The sequence below is a fragment of the Entelurus aequoreus genome, linkage group LG19 (assembly GCF_033978785.1).
Source record: "Entelurus aequoreus isolate RoL-2023_Sb linkage group LG19, RoL_Eaeq_v1.1, whole genome shotgun sequence".
Lineage (NCBI taxonomy): Eukaryota > Metazoa > Chordata > Actinopteri > Syngnathiformes > Syngnathidae > Entelurus > Entelurus aequoreus.
The window spans coordinates 15,437,933-15,461,735 of record NC_084749.1 but is presented as its reverse complement, the minus strand read 5'-3'; the positions used below and the strand labels follow the sequence as shown (position 1 = coordinate 15,461,735).

General features: G+C 37.1%; 1 protein-coding gene across 5 annotated transcripts in view; it reads left to right on the top strand.

The window, feature by feature from the left end:
- Positions 1 to 23,803, top strand: part of LOC133635150 (arf-GAP with coiled-coil, ANK repeat and PH domain-containing protein 2-like) — a 90,483-nt gene that overhangs the window by 62,406 nt on the left and 4,274 nt on the right. The window contains exons 12-23 of one of the 5 annotated variants that reach the window (XM_062027997.1): positions 174 to 274; positions 2,015 to 2,120; positions 2,332 to 2,537; positions 3,658 to 3,727; positions 5,690 to 5,784; positions 6,214 to 6,416; positions 6,942 to 7,043; positions 10,417 to 10,509; positions 11,038 to 11,270; positions 11,343 to 11,452; positions 11,527 to 11,637; positions 15,650 to 15,711. In XM_062027997.1, coding sequence (XP_061883981.1) covers positions 174 to 274; positions 2,015 to 2,120; positions 2,332 to 2,537; positions 3,658 to 3,727; positions 5,690 to 5,784; positions 6,214 to 6,416; positions 6,942 to 7,043; positions 10,417 to 10,509; positions 11,038 to 11,270; positions 11,343 to 11,452; positions 11,527 to 11,637; positions 15,650 to 15,711 — 1,492 coding nt within the window. Of the gene's footprint in view, positions 1 to 173; positions 275 to 2,014; positions 2,121 to 2,328; positions 2,538 to 3,657; positions 3,728 to 5,689; positions 5,785 to 6,213; positions 6,417 to 6,941; positions 7,044 to 10,416; positions 10,510 to 11,037; positions 11,271 to 11,342; positions 11,453 to 11,526; positions 11,638 to 15,649; positions 15,712 to 23,803 lie in introns of all 5 variants that reach the window. The other 4 variants (XM_062027998.1, XM_062027996.1, XM_062028000.1 and 1 more) reach the window with 4 other exon arrangements.

The window sequence follows — 23,803 nt, the reverse complement described above, 5'->3', positions numbered from 1 at the left end:
ACCCACATGGTCAAAACATCTTTTTCAAGCTTAACTAGACACAATTTCTATAACTGGTCAACCTTAAATGTCTTTTGCTGATGGCAAAGCAAGGAGCACGTTAATAAGCAGTGCCCCTTTGGTGTTTTTCATCCTAACAATGCTGGGTTTCAACTGCTCGTCTGCTCCCACAGGACAACCCGACAGTGGTGGTGGAAGACCTGAGGCTGTGCACGGTCAAACATTGTGAGGATTTAGAGCGGCGCTTCTGTTTCGAGGTTGTTTCGCCTACCAAGTAAGTGCACATACCGGATGTGGAAATGTTTTTTAAATTTTGCCTATCATTCACAATCTTTGTTTTTCTTTTTTTTTAATGCATTCTAACTTGTAAATAAACACTAGCAAAAGTCAGCTAAGAATGGAGCCGGTGGTAGTTGCTGTATTCTGCCTATAAAGTGCTCTAAAAACATCTGAATACCTCCATCAACATTTTGTATATAAATAATGTAGTAGTAACAGGCACATTCATAATAACATGTAATATTTACCTACTTTGCTCATTTTAAGCATAAGGCGACGTTTTAATTTTACAGACGCATCGCAACGTTTGCTTTTCCCTTCAAAAACAACACTACTAATCATGGCAGACTTTAATGAGAGCCACCAATGATTGATTACTTTGGGACAAATGATGATCCAGAACCTTTTATTTTTTTAGCCTGACTATAAGGAGGATGAGCAACAACTTTTAGAAGCTGTGTAATCAGATCCAGCTTTAGTTAAACACTAAGCATCATGTAGCAGTTTTGCCAAGTGCTGAACAAGATATACAAACTACAAACATAATTGAACAATCTCTTACTGTACAATGTCTGCTCTCTTGGATGCCAATTGATCAGATTTTAATAGCTTCTTGTTTAGATGAAGTTGGATAATCATAATTCTCACGAAAGGTTAAAAAAAAGTGCCGCAAATTAGATTTTCGTGTCTTTCTCGCCATCTCCTGGTCTAAGTTGGATGTCAGAGTTGACCAACGCTGATTTATGTCCACAACCATCTACTATTCAGGTGTGAGACATGATTTATAATCTAGAATTAACTTTCACCAACTCAGAAGCGATGCAGCAGCTCACCATCTCAGTACGTCAATATAGCAACATAAACTAAGCTCCCTGAGATCACGGCGTGGCTAAAACTAGTTTGTCTGCGTTCAATATATATACTCCTATTAGCTGCATTGTTAACCTCCTCGTACTTGCCATGTATTACAAATTAATGTGTGTCTTTTGTTGGGATTAATGTATGGAATAAATTGGACCAACAGTTAAAAAAACTGTAAAAATGTAATTCATTTAAAATATTTTGAAAAATCAATTATAAAAAGAAATGTGTTGAGAATGAATGCTAAGAATGTCAAATTAACTTGATGGAACTTTTTCATATTTTTTCATTTTATTTAATTTTTGTAATTAACGGGAAAAAAAATGTGCAACTACATGCATAAGGCATTGGTAGTTTTTTCTGTTTCTGTTTTGTAAATACTCTGGGATAGGTGTAATAAGCTTTAGTTTCTGCCTATTCCATTTCAGACTATATTAAAAAAAATTAAAATGATTATTTTATGTGTCAAATGTTTAAATGTCTGAATTAAATTAAACTTCAACTTGAAAACGTATAGAAAAAAAGAAAGACGTGTTTTCTTTTACATAGGGATTGTGAATGATAGGCAAAAAAAAAAGTGCAGTTCACTTTAATTAAAGGAAATGTTAAACATTTTTCTCAGTGTTTGTTATATATATATATATATATATATATATATATATATATATATATATATATTTAATGGTGAGCCATAATGATGAGCATTAACCTTCTTCTGACAGTCACATCCAAACTCTCCTTTTAGTGCTAAAAATGGATTAAAGGAGAACAGGTCAAAAAGTCCTATTCATTGAACGTACAGGAAAATCGTGATTAGGCATTTGCACTCATATTCAGCAGACTGCAGTCGTGTGACGCTCGTTTGTCCCAACAGGAGCTGCATGATGCAAGCAGACTCTGAGAAGCTGCGACAGGCGTGGATCAAAGCGGTCCAGAACAGCATCGCTACCGCCTTCCGTGACAAGGGAGACGATGCTGAGGTAAGAACAAACATAAAGAGGCTGACTGGGTGGATTGAAACACTCATACAGTACTGTATGATTATCACTCAATAACACGGAAACCATTTAACTAAACAATAACCTGTTATGGTATCAAATGTTGCCTGTTGACATGCATGTTTATACCTTTTATATACATGTAAAGCAAAAAAAATTGATCTGGTTAAGTGTCATTAATTTGTGCCAGAAGCTGGACAGGAAGTCTTCCACATCAACGGGGAGTTTGGACTCTAGCGGGGAGCCCAAGGAGAGATCACTGAAAGGGGAGAGTGCTCTGCAGAAGGTCCTCGCCATCCCGGGCAACGCTTGTTGTTGCGACTGCGGCCAGCCAGATCCTCGCTGGGCCAGCATCAATCTGGGCATCACCCTTTGTATCCAGTGCTCGGGAATTCACAGGTAAAAATATTGGCACGCTTTCAAAAGATTGAGACTAAAAAAAACAAATTGCATTTTATTTGGTGTTTTTGTGAACAAACTCGATTTGTTGTACCTCACGATTGGACTCCCATTCTTAGAGTGAGAATTTAATTCAGAATCAGTTGTTGATTCAACACGATTCTCGTAATATATTTGGTATAGGAATTACAGGTTACAAAAGCTCCTCTTGTCTGCTGACCTATGACTAACAGGTGCAGTTTTGGCGTGGTTATTTTTTTTACTATTTTATTTATGAAAATTACAAATGTAATAAATAAATAAAAATTAAATAGAGCAACTCCAACCTAAATCCGAGCTTGACAATTCTCAGGATTAAAATTTACAAAGAAATTGAGAAGACATACAAATACAATACTAATTACGGTACAAAAATTATTAAAACAAAAATTAATAAACGTAACAGTAATATAGTAAGTTATTGCATGTTTTTAATCCAAAAAGTGGTTCTAAAGGGGAAAAAATTGTAAAATATTATTTTTTAATCAATTTTTGAAAGTTATGAATTTAGAATAAAATACATTTGGGTGTGAATAGTGCATGTTGATTTCTGAAAAAAATGTCCAGCCCAACTCATCTCCCTAAGTGGGTGGTCCATGTATCAATAATAAAGCATAACAATACAGCATACAAAGTGTTACCAGTAGGTGGCACTAAAACATCAGAAATGTGTACACTGCATTTCAAGACATGCCCAGAATAAGTCAGAGGACGTTTTTGTTTGCAAGTTACCAATAATAGGTGCTTGCTAACTTTGATGTTTTATTTGTAGATGAAATAGAACACTGAATGGTTGTGAGGTTTAAATGTACTAATCAGCACCTTTCTTTTTACCTATACTGTACTTCCTGCTGATTGTTTTGTAATGCTTTTGTTGTTGTCAAGATAGGCATTTTTAGGGTTTTTAGTGAGTGCGTCCATTATTTGTTGTTTTCTGGGGGTCTTGGAACGTAACCCCTACGTTTCCTGTACATGAGTACAAGGGGGGATCGATCCAAAATTACAACTAAGTTGTTATTACTGGTAAAACATGATAAGTTGTAATAAAATGTATAATTTCTTAACTTTTCCTCACCTCCAGGAGTCTGGGAGTTCATTTCTCTAAAGTCCGCTCCTTGACGTTGGATACATGGGAGCCAGAACTGCTTAAGGTAAATAAATGAGTGGATGTCTACAGACACATACAAATTTTTTTATTAGCATGCAGCTTTTTAAAAAAAAAACTAAATGAAACACGGCCTGCACTAAAGCATTTAAAATGATTAACAATACCAATAAGGAAAAAAGTTCAAATGTTGAATATTAGATAAGCAATATATCAATACTAAACACAAAGTTGAGATGTAAAACTATTTATGCTATTTTGCTGTTTAGCGTTTAACTACTTTGATTATATTTTTGCATTTTATTAAACAAAAAGTATCAATATATATTCCATTTTACTGTATGCAATGTGCTATTGAACACGTTTGATCAAACACTACTGGTCTACATGGACTATATTCATGAATTCATCTTTAACTTTTCTTGTTTAAAAAACTTGTAAGATCAATTGAGTCCATATAAACGTACATCTCACTAAATTAGAATATTTTTTAAAAATTATGTTTATTTCTGTAGATCAATTCAAAAAGTAATATATTATTAATATTAATATATAATATAATATATGATGTTCATCATAATTGTTCTTCTGTGTACTTTGTGAACACTTGTAGTTTGAACAGTCTCTTAAACTGAATCATATTGTTGCTTTGTTTGATTTATTTGGTTAATCCATTCCATAATTTAATTCCATATACGGATATACTAAAGGTTTTAAGTGTTGCAGAACATGTTTTGCTTTAATCATTATATATGTTTTTTTGCTACTTTATGTTGTATATTTTTAGATGAGGTTTCCAGTTCATTTTATAATCTGTTATTACACAGAAAAATGTGTTGTCTTTTACCCTTTCAATATCTACTCCGACTATTTGTATTTGTGTTTGACTTTCTCTTTTACTGTTACCAAATAGCATTATTTTAGTTTTACTGAGATTCAAAATTACGCTGTTTTTGTCAAACCATCTTTTTAATTTGTTCATTTCTTCTGTTATTATTTGTATTAGCTTTTGTGTGTTCTCTCCTGAACAAAACGCAGTTTTATCATCTGCAAATAATACTAACTTTAAGTCCTTTGTAACTTTACAAATGTCGTTTATATAAAGATTGAATAATTTTGGTCCAAGTATTGATCCCTGAGGTACGCCACAAAATAGTTTCAGCTCTGTAGAAGTGTGTTCACCTATCTTCACGTATTGCTTCCTGTTGGTTAAGTAGCTTTTATTTAACCCTGTTCAAGACCAACCCTCTGATTCCATACCTTTCTAATTTGTTTATTAAGGTGCTGTGATTAATTGTGTCAATCAGCAAATTTCAATACCTTTTGTTGCACGTGACGTCATGTTTGGTTGTTTACTTGGCACCGGCTCAAGCACTTGGCAGGCAAACAGGCGTATTTGTAGCGGACTGCCATTTTCCATGCCAACAAAGCAAGTACGTCTGATTGGAAGCCTTTGAAAGTAAGGCTCCACTTCTCAAAAAGCGCTAGCTCTGTGTTAATTTATATTGGATATGCCATATGCATGCTACTGAATAGCATTAGCAATTTTACACATCCAAATTTGTTATTTAAAACTACAACTAAGATGCACGTTACAATCAAACAGCTGGTGTGTAGTAAGTACAATACTTTCAGTATAAACACTTTGTAGGGCTTAACAAAAGAAAAGACTGGCACTTTTAACTTAATTCCAAGAGACAACTTCTTGACTACAAACTGAAATTAATACATACTGGCATAACAAGTAAGATACAATAACTTGACAATACAGTTATCAGTGTTAAATGTTAAGTAAAAAAATTAGATTTGAATAATTAACAATTAACATTACTACCAAATGAATACACACAAGTACCGAAAATTGGTAGTATTGAGCACAGGTATCTATTAAGAAGTACTAAAATTGGTAACCGTATCGGTTCAAACGTGAAAGGTACCCATCTTTAATTAAGGCGCACCTGTAAGCGTGGCAGCATTTTTCTCAAGTTTTTAACTCATCCTTTCTCAGCTGATGTGTGAACTTGGAAATGGCGTCATCAACCAGATCTACGAGGCTCGACGAGAGGAGCTGGGAGCGAGAAAACCACAGCCAGGAGACCCAAGGTACACATGTATTAGAAGCAAATTAGGATTACCATTAAACGCAAAAAGAAGTACCGGTACTGTGATACATTGAGTAAGATAAAAAGTTATTTGCATGGTTTAAAGCAGGGGTCTTCAACGTTTTCCAGGCCCGCCTCACTATTTGAGTAGAACAGTATTAAACCAAGGTGCAGTGAGAGTGATTAGGGTGGCTATGTCACTGCCAAATCTAATCTACACTAGAGTGTGTTGGATCAATTTTAATGATTATTTAAAGATGTTTAAATTTGTGGAAAAATTGTTGAGTCTAACCAACCAGTAATTTTGCGACACCCCCCCCCCCCCCCCCCCTGCAGTACCCCTGAAGTCTCCCTGTTGAAGACCTCTGGTTAAAGCCTTTATCAAGACAATAAGTCAGTTGTTGCTGATGAACAAACTTTGTTTTTCCAGACATGAAGTAGAGGCCTACATAAAAGCCAAATACGTGGATCGCAGGTTTGTGCGCAGGCCGTCTGACGAGGAGCTCCGGAGCAAGGTGATGTCCCTCAGCAAACAGGAAAAGAGACTCAGCAGCAGCTCTGAGCATCTTCCCCCTAGACCACCACCGCCTACGCCCAAACTACGGCCTGGCTCCAACAACTCTGGACAGTCAGGTCAGTGGAAAGATCACAAATTTGGTGTCTACTGGGACTGCAATGATAGGCTTTTAGTGGTTAGTGTAAGTGTTAAAGCTTTGAGGAACTCTTATGTGAGGTTTTTGGGCAACTACAGAAGCACAACAAGGGATGCTTTGAAAAACTCCCTCTTCCTCCCCTCATTAGCAGCTTTTCCTATGCTTGTGTGCTTGATGTGTTTTTTGCACTGTAGTGACCAAGCCTTTTGGCATAGTGTGTGTTCTCTTTGAACAGCATATGTCTAAACTCAACCCATTGCCTCGTGTAGTCCGTCTCCTCCAGTGTCAAACGAGCTGCTACTGTAACTATTTCTGCTTTCACTCTTTCTCATTTCTCTTGTTTTGTCACACTTTGTCTCCCCCTCCTGGCTGTTCTTTGCTGCTGGACTAACACCTGCTCCCCTTCGCCGCCTACCTAAAATCGCCACTCCCACCCCACCATGCCACTCAATCAATACCCTGTGCTGCTCAATCCCCCTCCAAAATCCCATCATTCCTTGCGTAGCTGTTGCCAGTGGTTTGGAGGCCCGCCGGGACTCTCTCTTCTGTCCTGACGAGCTTCACTCCCTCTTCTCCTACTTTGACAACTCCTCCAAGCTCAGGAGCAGTAAGTATTCAATGTCAATGTTTGGCCTGCTTCTCCATTCCCTTTGTCCATCGCCTCTTCCTGATTCCAGGCTGTAGACCTAAAACCCTTTCATCCTATCGCCTGCTTCTCCTTCATCTTGACCCTATTAATAGAACATCTCTTTGTGTAAAGAGACTGGAACTAAAGTGTTATGTGTTGGTTTTCCTGGAGGCGGGGAAGGTTTTTCACTCACTGTTGTGGTTCCTGGATTTGTATTTATGTCGTCATGATGGGGGGTGTTCTGTCATCTATATCTATGTCTCTAATTTTGATGTAATGAATCATCATCATCATAATAAAGTACAGTTGAACCTTGATTACCAAATGTAATTGGTTCTTGAACAGGGTTTGTAAATCGATAATTTTGTTTAGTGAAGCAAATTTCTCCATAAACAACAATGTAAATATAAATATGGGCTCCGGCCTCGACAAAAGTCCCTATTTTAGTAAAGGTTTGTACACTTTGAACACAATATAAAGTGCCATACAGTACTGTATATCAAACAAACATAACAAGAGGGTGATGGATCAACCTTCTCCTTATTAACGAGCCAATATAACAAGCTGCTGTCCTAAATGCGCTCATATTGACACAAAAATCCCTTTGGTGTCCTCACAAATGATCAAAAAGCACAACAATCCTTAACTAATTTTGCTATAATAATAAACATTTTAAAAAGTAAAATCTACTTACATTAACATCGTCAAAGGAGTAGCTGAAGAGAAAGGAGCAGACAGGGAGAGAGATCCGAGGGGGCAGAGGGAGCTGTAAAATAAGTCTGCTTTGGCATATTTTTCCAGAAAGATCCAATCTCATCACAATTTTATTTTGTACGAAGCCTGCTTGGTTGATTCTTCCATACTTGTGAGCGCCATTATTGTACTCCTCGCAAGTAGTCTGTTTAGTTTTTTTTAACTCCACAGTGATTCCCTCCTGGTCTCATATTGAGTTAGCAAAATGGACAAAACTTGTCAAAAGGTGAAAAAACACAGAAAAGACACACATGCTGAAGTGCTGAGAAGTGACTAGTGATGTGTACTGTGCAGCAAGTGAGGTGGAGGGCTCCGCCACCCCAAAAATGCTGAGCCCTGCTTTGTGTCTGCCGGCGTGACACACAATGAATGAATAATTGAAGTGTTCCTTCACAGAGACATGGTTCCCACATAGAGGCATATTTGGCTCGATCTAAAAGTTCGTACATTGAAAAGTTTGCAAATAGAGGGGTTCCTAAGTCAAGGTTCCACTGTACTGTAATTTATACATAGGAGTCGAGTAAAACACAAAATTATATTAGCAGTAATGAATATCAATTACTTTAATTTAGGGGTCTTCTAATCAGGGTTGTATGCTGCCGATCATCCGTGACTGAGATCGGCCGATACCAATCATGTATTAACTGTAAATGTTTCTATTTATTTGTGGTGAGTGTTACTGACGAGGTAACAATGCCAACACAATATTTAAACCATTTCGGTATCCTCTTATTACATGCAATTGTTTGAGCAAAGTCAATAGTACACAATAACAATAGCAAAAACCTCAAAGTATATCCAGGGACTTATTCCGTATGTGTGTAAACAATAACAAAACAAGAGATTTTGTTAAAAATGTTAATATTTATCTAATAATTTGAGTATCAACACTACCAATACACAGATTGATCCACCCTCAACTGTTATATTATTTTCTCTGTAACTCTTATTAATCTACTTGCTTAATTCATTTTAATAGCTGCTTACTTTCTGCTTTGCACTTAACTTAAAGTTTACTACAGTCTTATAACGTTACCCCCGAAAATAAAGGGGATTTACTGTACCGTTTTAGGCCAATTGCTACAGTTTGTTATCACTAAAGCATGCTACTGCAAGCACATGGCGTTGAAGTTACAGCTTCACCACAGCTTTTTATCATTGGTCCAGTTACAACCATCTGCTGCTGCACTTATGAGATTATACAGTATAATACAGTCCTTTGTTTCCCACTGTTACTTGGTTGTGGGCCTGACCATTGTAAAAACAAAAATCATGTAGTAGAAAATATACAGTTAGAACCCTTTAGACATGAAATAACACCCACATAGTCACCTTTACACTTGTTTAATCAAATATAATAGACATGACTAGAAAATAACACATACTGTTCTGACTGTAGAAGCCATGGTCTCATCTAGTGGCCAATAATACTGTTGTATTGATATACTTAGTTCATTTGGCTAGTTTTATGCTTGAAAATGTGCAATTTAGGCCAGGAATTCATAGCATATGCTTTACAAAAAAGAGAAATGGAGTGAAGCTGTAAACTTCAAAGCACAATGTGGCAAAGGGCGGCTGACTGCACAGTGGAACCTCGATTTACAAACTTAACAGGGCTCGTAAATCGAAAAGTTTGTATAGTGAACCAAATTACTCCATAAGAAACAATGTTAATATGCATAATGGGTTGAAGCCTCGACAAAATCCATATTTTAGTGAAGGTTTATAGACTTTGAAGACAATATAAAGCACCCTACAGTACTGTACATCAAACAAACATAAAGAGGTGATGAATCAATTGTCTCTTTATTAACAAGACAAAACGACGACGACGACAAGCTGAACTGTGCTCTATACGTTGCACTGCCAACACGCGCACACACACAGAAGTCCTTTTGGTGCTCTCACAAATGATCAGAAATCACAAATATCCTTAACTTTAACAATCATATTGCTGCAATAATAAATATTATAAAAAATACAATTAACTTTCAGTATGTTGACATCGCAGAGGAGCAGCTCATGAGAGGAGAGAAATGGGCAAAGGGTAGGAAGGGGTCGGGGGAAGAGGCCTGTGTGTGCGCTCTTGGAAGAGGCGCCGCTGAATGAGAGAGTCTTGGGAAATAAGTCCGCTTTGGCATATTTTTCCTAGAAAAGTCTGTTCTCATCACAATTAAAATCTTGCTTTGTTTACGAAGCCGGCTTCCTCAATCTCTTCAGTACGAGCAAGCACAAAATGAATGACTGAAGCATTCGTAATAAAAGACATGGTTCGCACACAGGGGCATATTTTGCTCAGTCCAAAATCTAAAATTGAGGAATTTGTAAATCGAGGTTCACTATTCTTTGAAAACTTCAAATATAAGGAATGGTAAATCATTTTAAATGTTAAATCAGCCAGCCAAATTTTTTTTTTTTAAACTTAATACAACTATGTGCCTTTAAATTATGATGACCAACTATTATGGCAGAAAACTAAATAATTAATAGTCACACAGGCAAAAATATGACTCTGAGTAAAATGATTCATAAAAATATATTTTTGTACGGTACTTAGGGAATGACTGTTCCATTTAATGTTTTTTTTCTCTCTTCACAGTCAAAAGTGCAGACAGTGGCATCCAGCATAGTGCTGATGGCAGTAGGGAGATGCTGGCCACCACTCCCTCTAACAGTAGCTTGGCAGATGCAGGTAAGTCTTTCCCTACAGGCCTATCAATCTTAATTAGGGGTGTCCCAATACAACTTTTTCTCTTCCAATACCATACCGATATTGATCCAATTCAATAGAGAACAATGGCAGACATAGAAAACACTACCCTGTTTATTATTATCCATCTGGAATGGATTTCTGCTGTCTTTAGGTTGAAGTAAACACTTAGGTGAAACTCATGATGCAGTAAGTTGAATGATGCGGAGACATTTGTTACTGGATACTTTTTATACGCTTGGGCTTTGGAGACATGTGTAAGTAATATGCAACCATACCTATTTGATACTTGTTTATATTGACCAATCCTGACCAGATACCCATGTGACAACTCATCTTGCTGAGCTCCTTTCGATTTAATCTGATAAAAAATGTTTCTGCTGATTTTGGAGCGATATTAATATCGAATATTCGGGAACCCCTGTTCTTATTTTCAACTAATAATAGTTAAATAGAATCACTTTGGTTGGTTTGACTGACTTTGCATGTTTATTCTCTTTTCTTGTTCAGATGTAGCTGAGGCTCCGCCCATGCCCATGCCCGCCACCCTGGCTCCGCCATCACCTTGCAAAGACGTGGTGTTCTACGAGCCCAAGGAGTACAGTTCAGGTCTGCAGCTTTACTGGGCTTCGTGTGCCCGCAGCCTGCCCGAAATGGCAGAGGCCTTGGCCCACGGAGCCGAGGTCAACTGGGTCAACACAGAAGACGACAAGAGGACGCCGCTCATTATGGCCGTGCGCGGGGTAAGTCGGTTTTGTGCCACTCACTCACTTGACTAAAGTATTGTAAAAATTTCTGTTCATGTGAAATGTCAGGGTTCTTTGGTCACCTGTGAGTTTCTACTGCAAAATGCGGCGAATGTAAACCAGCAGGACGCTCAAGGCCGAGGACCCCTGCACCACGCCACCATGCTGGGACATACAGGGTCCGTCTACCTCACCGCCACGCTTTGACTCACAAAAGAAACAACACCATTCATGTAACTTTTGTCTGTTTTAGGCAAGTGTGTCTATTCTTGAAAAGAGGAGCCAATCAAAATGCTGCAGACATTGAAGAGAAAACGCCGCTGGTGATTGCGGTGGAAGCAGCCAATGCAGATATTGTCACATTGTGAGTGTTATCATTTTTTTAATGACCCGTGTAAAATCTTTAAGCTCTGTAGACATCTCAGCAATTGTGTTTAACACAATAACACACACATCTTAGACTATTAATTTTAATGTCTGTCCATGTAAGCGCACACGTTTTTATGGGCCCTCGTATTTAAAAAAATAAAACTGACTAGCAATGAGGTATACAGTGAGGTCCACAAGTATTTGCACACCCTGCAATTTTGCAAGTTCTCCCACTTAGAAATTAGGGAGAGGTCTGAAATATTCATCATAGATGTATTTCCACTGTTAGAGACATAATCTAAAAAGAAAAATCCGGAAATCACATCGTATCAATCAATCATCAATCAATGTTTATTTATATAGCCCTAAATCACAAGTGTCTCAAAGGGCTGCACAAGCCACAACGACATCCTCGGTACAGAGCCCATATACGGGCAAGGAAAAACTCACCCCAGTGGGACGTCGATGTGAATGACTATGAGAAACCTTGGAGAGGACCGCATATGTGGGTAACCCCCCCCCCCTCTAGGGGAGACCGAAAGCAATGGATGTCGAGTGGGTCTGACATAATATTGTGAAAGTCCAGTCCAAAGTATGATTTTTTTATGATTTATTTGTATGTTACTGGGGTTCGTTAGTATATGCTCACATGAAAACATCAGTGTTAATATTTAGTGCAGAAGCCTTTGTTTGCAATTACAGAGGTCAAACGTTTCCTATAGTTCTTCACCAGGTTCAACAGGGATTTTGGCCCACTCCACACAAATCTTCTCTAGATCTGTCAGGTTTCGGGGCTGTCGCCGACCAACACGAAGTTTCAGCTCCCTCCAAAGATTTTCTATTGGATTTAGGTCTGGAGACTGGCTAGGCCACTTCAGAACCTTGATATGCTTCGTATGGAGCCACACCTTGGTTATCCTGGCTGTGTGCTTCAGGTCATTGTCAAGTTGGAAGACCCAGCCACGACCCATCTTCAACACTCTGACTGAGGGAAGGAGGTTTTTGGCCAAAATCTCACAATACGTTCATCCTCTCCTTAATACAGTGCAGTCGTCCTGTCCCCTTTGCTGAAAAGCACCTCTAAAGCATGATGCTTCTACCCCCATGCTTCGCTGTAGGGATGGTGTTCTTGGGATGACACTCATCCTTCTTTTTCCTCCAAACCTGACGAGTGGAGTTTATACCAAAAAGTTATATTTTGGTCTCATCTGACCACATGACTTTCTCCCATGACTCCTCTGGATCATCCAGATGACCATTGGCAAACTTCAGACGGGCCTGGACATGGGCTGACTTAAACAGGGGAACCTTCCGTGCGATGCATGATTTTAAACCACTACGCCGTAGTGTTCTACTGATAGTAGCCTTGGAAACAGTGGTCCCAGCTCTCTTCAGGTCATTCACCAGCTCCTGCCGTGTAGTTCTGGGCTGATTCCTCACTTTTCTTATCATGAGTGATGCCCCATAAGGAGAGATCTAACATGGAGTCTGAGGTAGATTAGCAGTCATGTTTAGCCTCTTCCATTTTCTAACAATTGCTGCAACAGTTGATCTATTCTCACCAAGCTGCTTCCCAATTGTCCCATAGTCTTTTCCAGCTTTGTGGAGCTCTACAATTTGGTCTCTTTTGACAGCTCTTTGGTCTTGCCCATGGTAGCAGTTGGACCTTGACTGACTGTGGGCTGAACAGGTGACTTTAATGAGCTCAAAGGGGTGGTGGGTGGGTGATTAGACGTGGGTAAAGGTGGACTTTTTTAAAGGTAGACTGACAGCTCTTTCAGAGTCACAATTCTTGCTGATTCTCATGTGTGCAAATACTTATGAACCCCAGTAACATACAAATGAATCATTAAAAAATGTGATTTCCGGATTTTTCTTTTCAGATTATGTCTGTAACAGTGGAAATACATCTATGATAAACATTTCTAAGTGAGAAAACTTGCAAAATTGCAGGGTGTGCAAATACTTGTGGACCTCACTGTATTATTAATTTTTATACTGAGTTTATTTTAAAAATAACATTTATAACTACATCTCATTCATTCATAATAAATGTCGGGTTAATTGAAGACTCTAAATTGTCACTAAGTGTGAATGGTTGTTTGTTCATATGTGCACTGCGATAGGCTGGCGACCAGTCTGGAGTGTATCCCGCCTCTTGCCCGGACTCAGCTAGGATAGGCTCAAGCTTACCTGCGACCCTAACGAGGATAAGCTGTATAGAAGATGGATGGATGGGCATTCTTAATGAGATTTATTATATTACACTCATTTTTATTGATGCTTTGTACATTCTTAAAATGAAAAAAAAATATATATATATACTGTATATACACTACCGTTCAAAAGTTTGGGGTCACATTGAAATGTCCTTATTTTTTAAGGAAAAGCACTGTACTTTTCAATGAAGATAACTTTAAACTAGTCTTAACTTTAAAGAAATATACTCTATACATTGCTAATGTGGTAAATGACTATTGTAGCTGCAAATGTCTGTTTTTTGGTGCAATATCTACATAGGTGTATAGAGGCCCATTTCCAGCAACTATCACTCCAGTGTTCTAATGGTACAATGTGTTTGCTCATTGGCTCAGAAGGCTAATTGATGATTAGAAAACCCTTGTGCAATCATGTTCACACATCTGAAAACAGTTTAGCTCGTTACAGAAGCTACAAAACTGACCTTCCTTTGAGCAGATTGAGTTTCTGGAGCATCACATTTGTGGGGTCAATTAAACGCTCAAAATGGCCAGAAAAAGAGAACTTTCATCTGAAACTCGACAGTCTATTCTTGTTCTTAGAAATGAAGGCTATTCCACAAAATTGTTTGGGTGACCCCAAACTTTTGAATGGTAGTGTATATATATATATATATATATATATATATATATATATATATATATATATATATATATATATATATATATATATATATATATATATATATATATATATATATATATATATATATATATATATAATTATTTAATATTACACTCCTTTTAATTTTCCTATTGCCTGTTTTTGAAAAATGGTATGTAGTATTTAGATACAGTATGTTAGATATTACACAATTTACGTCCATATATTCTAAAAAAAGAAAGAAAAAATCGTCATAAATGATTTGATATTAGATTTTGTTATTGGCCCTCAGCATTTTCTAATAATTCAAGAATTATTAGATTTATTAGTAGATAAACATTTTTATTGACCCTCTGCCTTTTTTTTTAGAAATTAACTAATAAAGAAAAAGATCTATTAGCTGTTACTCTGATTTTTTTGGCCCTTGAAATATTCTAAAAATACAAACCTTTGTATTATTGAGGTATTAGATTTTTAAATGTTTCTATTTTTTTAAATACATGGCATCGTCCAAATAAAATATATATATATATATATATATATATATATATATATATATATATATATATATATATATATATATATATATATATATATATATATATTATTGTTAAATATTATTAAATATTACACTAATTTAACTCTAACACAAAGCTAAGATGTGGGTGTTTTGTTGTGAGAGCTTAGAATATATTGATTTGTATTGAACTATGCACTAAATAGATCAAAGTGGCCCCAAGCATCCTTCCATTTTTCTGTATGCGGTGGTAGAAAAAGGTTGGATGCAGTAACAGAAGCCTTTTGTCCGTTGTTGTGACTCACTGGGCTGGTCATTGTCACCAAATAAACGCCGACAGCAGGAAATAACATTTCATCAACATCATCACCCTCTCAGTGACTGACTCTGCCTCCATTTATTTATTGTAAGTTATTACCAGTTCACTTTACCAGGCAGTACCTACTTTTACCCACAAAGTGTCACTTAAGGATCCATCCATCCATTTTATCACACAAGGCAAATAACATTACCATATTTGCTGCTAGATGGCCATTGCATTGCACCCTCTATTACCAGTAAAGCTGCATAGGAAATTATCGATCATTCATAATTATTTTTCTAATGTTATTTTGTGTTTCATTCCCAGGCTGCGACTAGCCAAGATGAACGAGGAGATGCGGGAGGCGGAGGGGCCCTACAGTCAGTCAGGTCAATATAACATCAACAGTCCAACCGAGATGCAGTACAGGAAGTGCATACAGGAGTTTATCAGTCTGCAGCTGGATGACACCTAATAGCACTGTAGAGGAGTGTCACACACAAGCTCAGAACAAGGAATACGTAGAGTTGGCTCTTTTTTTTTTTTGAGAAGGAACTGCCAAGAGAGGTCGTCATCAAAAAACTGAGTGTCTTTCTGGTGCTATCGTCTGTTTTAGTAGAAATAGTATGTCAGAGTAGCACTGTAAAGGTGCATCACTAATGTGACTACACCTTGCTAGAGTATTCTATGTCATCATAGAACAAGTTTACTGATGTCATACGAGGTAAAGCTGCTAGAAATACAACATTAGTTGCATTATCCCTTTAAATTCAAAGAGACCACGATTTCCTGATTTCAACGACTTCTGCACGTGTTTTAGCACCTTATAGAACATTCTACAGTGGAACCCTTTTAAGTCACTCCTGTTTATGTCAACCAACTCACCCAGTCCTGGTCCACACGGTTCTTAATATTACTCAAAAATAACTTTTTCATTTCTGATACCAATAGCCAATAACGCTATTAATCCAGTACATCAAAAACACTAACCTATTACTAACCATAAGTAATTGACTTATGCTGTCTTTAAGTTGAAGTGGAGTGGTAATTACTTTTTTTCAACACCTAGTGGCCACAATAATTCATGAGTAAACTCATGACGCAGTAAGTTTATTGATGCAGACACGTTTGTTACTGGATACATTCCAATATGTATAATACGTGTAAGTAATATGGAACTATAATAATTGATACTTGTTTATATTGACAAATGGGTTTTAGACTGCAGTATTGATCAATTGTGGACACTTACTGCGTATGTCTAGATTGTGTGGTATTGTGTACTTAGCTGTTGTGTAGTTGCTAGCTCCTAGTCTACCATGTCAACCTTTTGTAAATGACTACAAAAATACAAGAAAAGACCAAACTTGTATCATTATCGTTTATTTTGTAGATATATATGTATATATATATATATATATATATATATATATATATATATATATATATATATATATATATATATATATATATATATATATATATATATATATATATATATATATACGCACACTTATATATCATGTGTGTGCGTGCATATATATATATATATATATATATATATATATATATAATATATATATATATATACTGTATATGTATGTATATATGTATATAATTTTGGCATACATGGTTTTTGTCACCATAAAATTTGACACTCGAATGCATCTTTATGAAAAATCGGTCTGTTTATATCGACATGTGTGAGTATTAGTTTGCAGATGCAGCTTTCGGGTGTGTATATATATATATATATATATATATATATATATATATATATATATATATATATATATATATATATATATATATATATATATATATATATAATATATATATATTTATATATATATATATTTATATATATATATATTTATATATATATTTATATATATATATATATATATATATATATTTATATATATATATATATATATATATATATATATATATATATATATATATATATATATATATATATATATATATATATATATATTTATATATATATATATATATATATATTTATATATATATATATATATATATATATATATATAATTTTGGCATACATGGTTTATACATGGTATATATATAATTTTGGCGTACATGGTTTTTGTCACCATAAAATTTTACACCCAAAAGCTGCATCTTGATGAAAAATCGGTCTGTTTATATCGACATGTGTGAGTATTGGTAACTAACTCATTATGGCAGCAGCTGCAGAACAGCAACATAATTATTGTCGAGTTACACCGTATTACAACAGGCACACGGTGACTTCCTGTGCAGTGCAGTAAGCTACAAAATAAAACCATGGCAGTATTAACCTGGAATCTACCACAGCAACTAACAGAAATGTTAAAAATTGTGTTGATTGTTTGCTACCTAAACGATGATTAACATCCCAAAAAATTACCCAAGCAGATCTGTTAGGTAAGTGTATAAAATATATGGCAAGGCAAGTCTATTTATAGTACTCATGACAGTTCAAAATGCTTTACAGAGGCATAAAATCACAAGAAGACAAATAAAATCTTCGATAAAACTAATCATGAATGAGTTACAAGCAAAGAGTGTCGATAAAATAATTTTAGTTGTCATATGTATGGCTAAAAGGAAATGTGTTCAGTCTAGACTTGACACTTGCCCAAATTCAGGCCTGTCTCACATCACCATGTTTTGTTTAGACTGGGCACCAGCAGGAAACCACTCCCTTATATGTCTGACCAAAAGTCCCAAGTAAATCTGCTCGCAGTGACTACTTTCAGTATTGGTTACGTTGACAACCGCTTATGTCGACATAAATCCAAGGTGTCTCGACTTGAAACGGCTTCCACTCTGTAGAAATTGAAATACAACTTCTGTTAGGTCACTATATTCCGTGAAATTCCAAATACACGACGACCCTGAATTCAAGACAAACATGAGTTTTTAGAAAAATATATATTCAAAGACATAATATTGTGAACCTTTTTGAATTCATGTTTGAAATATCAGGGAAAAAACTTGCAGATTGCAATGAAATGGTGAGAGTTTTTCCTAGTCTGGTGAACAACAGTCCAAAATATCCTGACACCAGACTGCCTGTATCTTATTTCTTAGCTGAATTTACTGCTTTGCCTGTGAGTGACGGGGAGAAAAGCTCGGACTTGCTTGGGGAGAGGCCATTTGGCGCCACTTGTTGCTTTGCATGTGTTATTCCCCAGACCCAGAGTATAAGACACCCCATCTTTTTTTTTCAGGGAAGACAAAAATATATTTTCTTATATTCGGGCCAGTAGTCATGTCAAATGACCTTTTATTTTAAAGTAGTGTGATTATATTCAAAGTGTATAAAGTAAATATTTTTTGAGTGTGAAGCTGATGTATATTGTTGAATGTCCAAAGTTGAAGCATATCTTTGTTAAGTAAATATGCAACAAGCTTTTGTTTTCCTCTCACAGAATTGTGTACAGTTTGCATTTAAAAAGTGAAATTAGAGAGAAGAAAATATGTTGTTAGACCAAAGTTTGATCGACTTTATGTAATGTCGGTAGTGTCTGGTTAAAAGCTTTTGTTTAAAAAAAAAAGAAAAAAAAAAGAAGAAAATACTTTTTAGTGCTGGTCGTTGCGAATGTTGATGGCTTTTGATCAAATCATCTGAGAACTGAATGTGCTCGAGCAATAAGAGACATAATTAGAGTAACAGGGAAGTTAAAAGAGGGCTGTGTCAATCTGTAGACAGTAAATAAGTTATACTTACATAACCATTTTCATTCCATCTTCCCGCTCCAAAATCTGTTTGTAGCGCACATAAGCACTTTGTGTAAAGGAGCAGTGTGTAGTACTGTAGCATCATAGGAACATCATTCTTCAAACCTGCTGCACTGGTTTCAGTTATGTTTCAAGGCAGAAAGGAAGATAGTTGTACTTCTTACAGTTGGGCTGCACATATGTGCAATTTGGATTCACACTAATCTTTTTTCTAAATGACAATTTTCATTGATTTCACTTGATAAGCTGCATTTAAAAAATACACACAAAAAACACTGCCATTGTATTCAAGGACCCAAGCTGCACTGTCGTTGCCATGACGACCAACACTTCTTCCTCACTCACTCCCGCCAGCCAGGACGAGTTGGCTCCATTGCCCCTGCCTGCTGACAGCCCAGAGAGGAATTAGCTGACCTTTTTTTTGTCTGTATTATGGTCATAATGTAGTGGCTGGTGTGCCATGTTTTTGACTTGATGGATTATTTCCAGTCTTTCTATTCATTTGTATTTGGAAAGACCCTTGTCAACTATTTTCCTTTCACAAGACCCATTGGGAGTTTCTTTAAAGCAGAACAAGGTAATAAGCTCTCTTATATAATTACTAGAAAACTAAATTATTGTTAGGAGTTTACCAACACATAAATACAACAATATAAGAAGATATCAACAAAATATTCCAATTATGTTTATACTCAATTCTAGAGGTTCTCAAACTTTTTACCACCAACTACCACCTTAGAAAAAACATGGCTCTCCAAGTACCACCCTAATGACCAACCTTAAACTACAGTAGTGTAGTAGGCCAAAGTATTTATTAAAAACAAGGCAGAAGTTTTAGTTAAGTATATTTAATATTTTTGGGCATGGTAATATTAAACACAGTTTGAACTGTAACACTGTTTGAATACAAGAACATAAAACACTCTACTTTAATTGGTTCTTTGGCCTATCACAGTTTGAGAACAACTGCTCTATTCCCTTTTATCACAAAATAAGGCAATAGTGCAAAATAACTAAACAAAAGCAAGAACTACTATTGGCTCGAATTCAAATTATTTGGCTTTTTCCTGTGTCCAATGTCTTTTTGGCTGAGTTTGTACACAGTATAACAGTACAAGAATACAACAATGTTACGCAGCTATTTGTGAAAATAAAGCAGAGAACTGAAAAATATTGATCTCAACATGCTAGGATGGATCAGATTGGTATCCATATTATCGATATGTATCGATCACCCCAGTGAGCAGCAATTTGCACCATGCGAGACCTGCCACCTTTCAGCTACCGGTATTTATTTGATTAGAAATAGGGATGTCCGATTATATCGGACTGCCGATATTATCGGCCGATAAATGCTTTAAAATGTAATATCGAAAAATTATCGGTATCGGTTTCATAATTAGAGCGCCAATAAACCTTAAAGGCACTGCCTTTGCGTGCCGGCACAGTCACATAATATCTACGGCTTTTCACACAAGTGAATTCCATGCATACTTGGTCAATAGCCATACAGGTCACACTGAGGGTAGCCGTATAAACAACTTTAACACTGTTACAAATATGCGCCAGACTGTGAACCCACACCAAACAAGAATGACAAACACATTTCGGGAGAACATCCGCACCGTAACAACATAAACACAACACAACAAATACCCAGAACCCCTTGCAGCAGTAACTCTTCTGGGACGCCACAATATACCCCCCCACACACACACACACACACACACACACACACATGTCAACCCCACCCACCTCAACCTCTTCATGCTCTCTCAGGGAGAGCATGTCCCAAATTCCAAGCTGCTGTTTTGAGGCATGTTAAAAAAACATAATGCACTTTGTGACTTCAATAATAAATATGGCAGTGCCATGTTGGCATTTTTTTCCATAACTTGAGTTGATTTATTTTGGATAACCTTTTTTTGTTACATTGTTTAATGCATCCAGCGGGGCATCACAACAAAATTAGGCATAATGTGTTAATTCCACGACTATATATCGGTATCGGTTGATATCGGAATCGATAATTAAGAGTTGGACAATATCGGATATCGGCAAAAAAGCCATTATCGGACATCTCTAATTAGAAAGAAAGCTTTCATTGATATTTTTCTGCTTCAATGAAACGTTTGAGTGAAATTAAAACAATAATAATTTTCGGCATAGGAGAGATTTTAATTATTTTACTTTTTCACTTTGGAACAAAGAAGGCAGCTTATGGCAAGCAGAACAATCTCAACTATCTTCAATGTGTATTGAGGCTACAAAGTGTGTTTAATCCGATTTCTTGGTCAATTGAACAAAGTAATCGATAGATTACTGGAATACTAAAATGATCGATAGCTGCAGCCCTACTAATAGAACAGTATTCTATTTATTATAACACTTAGAAAACGTTTTGCTCCTCAAGTCTACACACTGGCCCTTTAAGGCAGTACGACGCTGCAGCGCCCTCTGGTACTCACACTCTGTTTAGCGTGCAGGGAAGCAATTATTGACGCTCCTATTGTGTTTGTATTTGAAGCTGGACTGTCTTTGCACGCTTTTTTTTTTTTTTTGGTTGCTGGAAAATGAGGAGCATGTTAGTTTGGACCTACCGTATGAGACAAGAGCAGCATTCAGCAATTATGGAGGGAGAAACACAAACATGCTGATTTAATGCCGCTGTCGGTATTTTTCATGCGCGTCATCATCATCTGGTAGGTGAGGACTCTTCCTGTGCTCGTCCAATCAGACGATGAATGACGGCACTGATGAGACAAAGCCGCCTCATCAGTCCTCTCCCACATTGACACATTAGTAGGTGATGAAGTGCAGTTGATTCCACATGCAAACTTCCTGCTGACTGATAGCAATTGTAACTTTTTAAAGATGCAATATATTTTACCATCTTGTTTTGTTGCAAGGCGAGACGATGGTGTACATTTACGGGTTCGTGCCTTTTTTTTTTTCCTCTTTCTGTCCTCTTCTTGCTTCCCACAGCTGTACTTTGTTTGCACTTTACACAATACAGTTGCTGACAAAAGCCTCATCTCTGCACTTGTCTTTTCTGTGTCTTGACTCCTTGGCTTGCTTTTCTGCTGCTTCTCTTTAATATTTCCAGCCGCCGCCTCGACAGGTATGGCTTACTTTTCCTTTTTCCTCCTTCCAAACAAGACACTTTGTTTCCATTCTCCTGCGCTGATCACGTCTCATGTAGTCCTCACTGCTGCCCTATGACGTCATGTCATATTTCAACTAGCTGGGAGATAAACACTCCAATTGAAGGAGTTCTAATTCAGGGCTCACCAAAGTGGGGCTCGGGGGGTCGAGTCAGTTTATTTGGCCCGCCAAATGTAATGCATATTGTTGCGTCGACCAGCTCTTCCTCCCAGGGAATCTAAGTTACTGGTCAATCCCAAGTTCTTTCGATGACATATATGCTGAGTAAGAAGGACCATCAAGACAGAATAGGAATATTATCAAGTTTTACTAAAGCTTTAGGAGATCAGCTTAACCAATACATTCATATCTGCTACTCTAGTTGATCTGACATTCAAACGGAAAAGCCAACTCCTTGCACACAAAGAAAGCCCCCCCCCTCCTCCTCGCAACACTGATGAGGAACAAGTGGGGGAGGTATTCACATTCCAAGGTTAAGACACTAAACAGGCATCTGAGGACAAAAGAGAAACTGGTACAATATACAAAGGAAAAGTACTAGCTGATCAAACATGGCTATGAATAAAGAAATAACTCTTAAACATATATGCATTCTCCACAATATTCATACTAAACTTTTCAGATCACTAGGGGTGCCCCAATTCGATAATGATATCACATATCGTTCCAATATCAGCATAAAAAAACAAGTTTCGGATTTTATTTGCATCTAAACCATACTTGCCAACCCTCCCGTTTTTAGAGGGAGAATCCCGTTATTCAGCGCCTCTCCCGACAACCTCCCGGCAGAGATTTTCTCCCGACAAACTCCCAGTATTCAGCCGGAGCTGGAGGCCACGCCCCCTCCAGCTCAATGCGGACCTGAGACTGAGTGGGGACAGCCTGTTCTCACGTCCGCTTTCCCACAAAATAAACAGCTTGCCTGCCCAAAGACGTCATAACATCTAGGGCTTTTATAGAGTGCACAACTGCGCACACAACAAGGAGAGGAAGCAGAAGAACGAGGAAATTACAGACATGGCGGCCGAAATGATATACTCATCATGAACGCCACTGGAACACTGAAATTCAAGTTTGTTTTTTTTCTATGTAAATAAAATAAAAAATATATATATAGCTAGAATTCACTGAAAGTCAAGTATTTCATACATATATATATATAAAATATATATGAAATACTCGAGTTGGTGAATTCTAGCTGTAAATAACCACGACCCCAACCACGCCCCCCGCCCCCAAACACCCCCCCCCCCCCCCCACCCCACCCCCCCGACCAAGCGCGCGCCCGCGCCCCCCCCCCCCCACACACACACACACCTCCCGATATTGGAGGTCTCAAGGTTGGCAAGTATGATCTAAACTTTCCAATGTTAGTTTTACTTCAAGCAGCGTTTTTACTTGTGGACACCAGTTTACATCTGAATGTCTTCAATAAACACAAGCTTGGTCTTCTAGTTTAGTCATTTACACAAGGCCACTAGGAGCTAGCAGCTACACAACACCTAAGCACACAATAGCACACACGCTAGACAGACCAGGGGTGTCAAAGTCTAGGCCGGA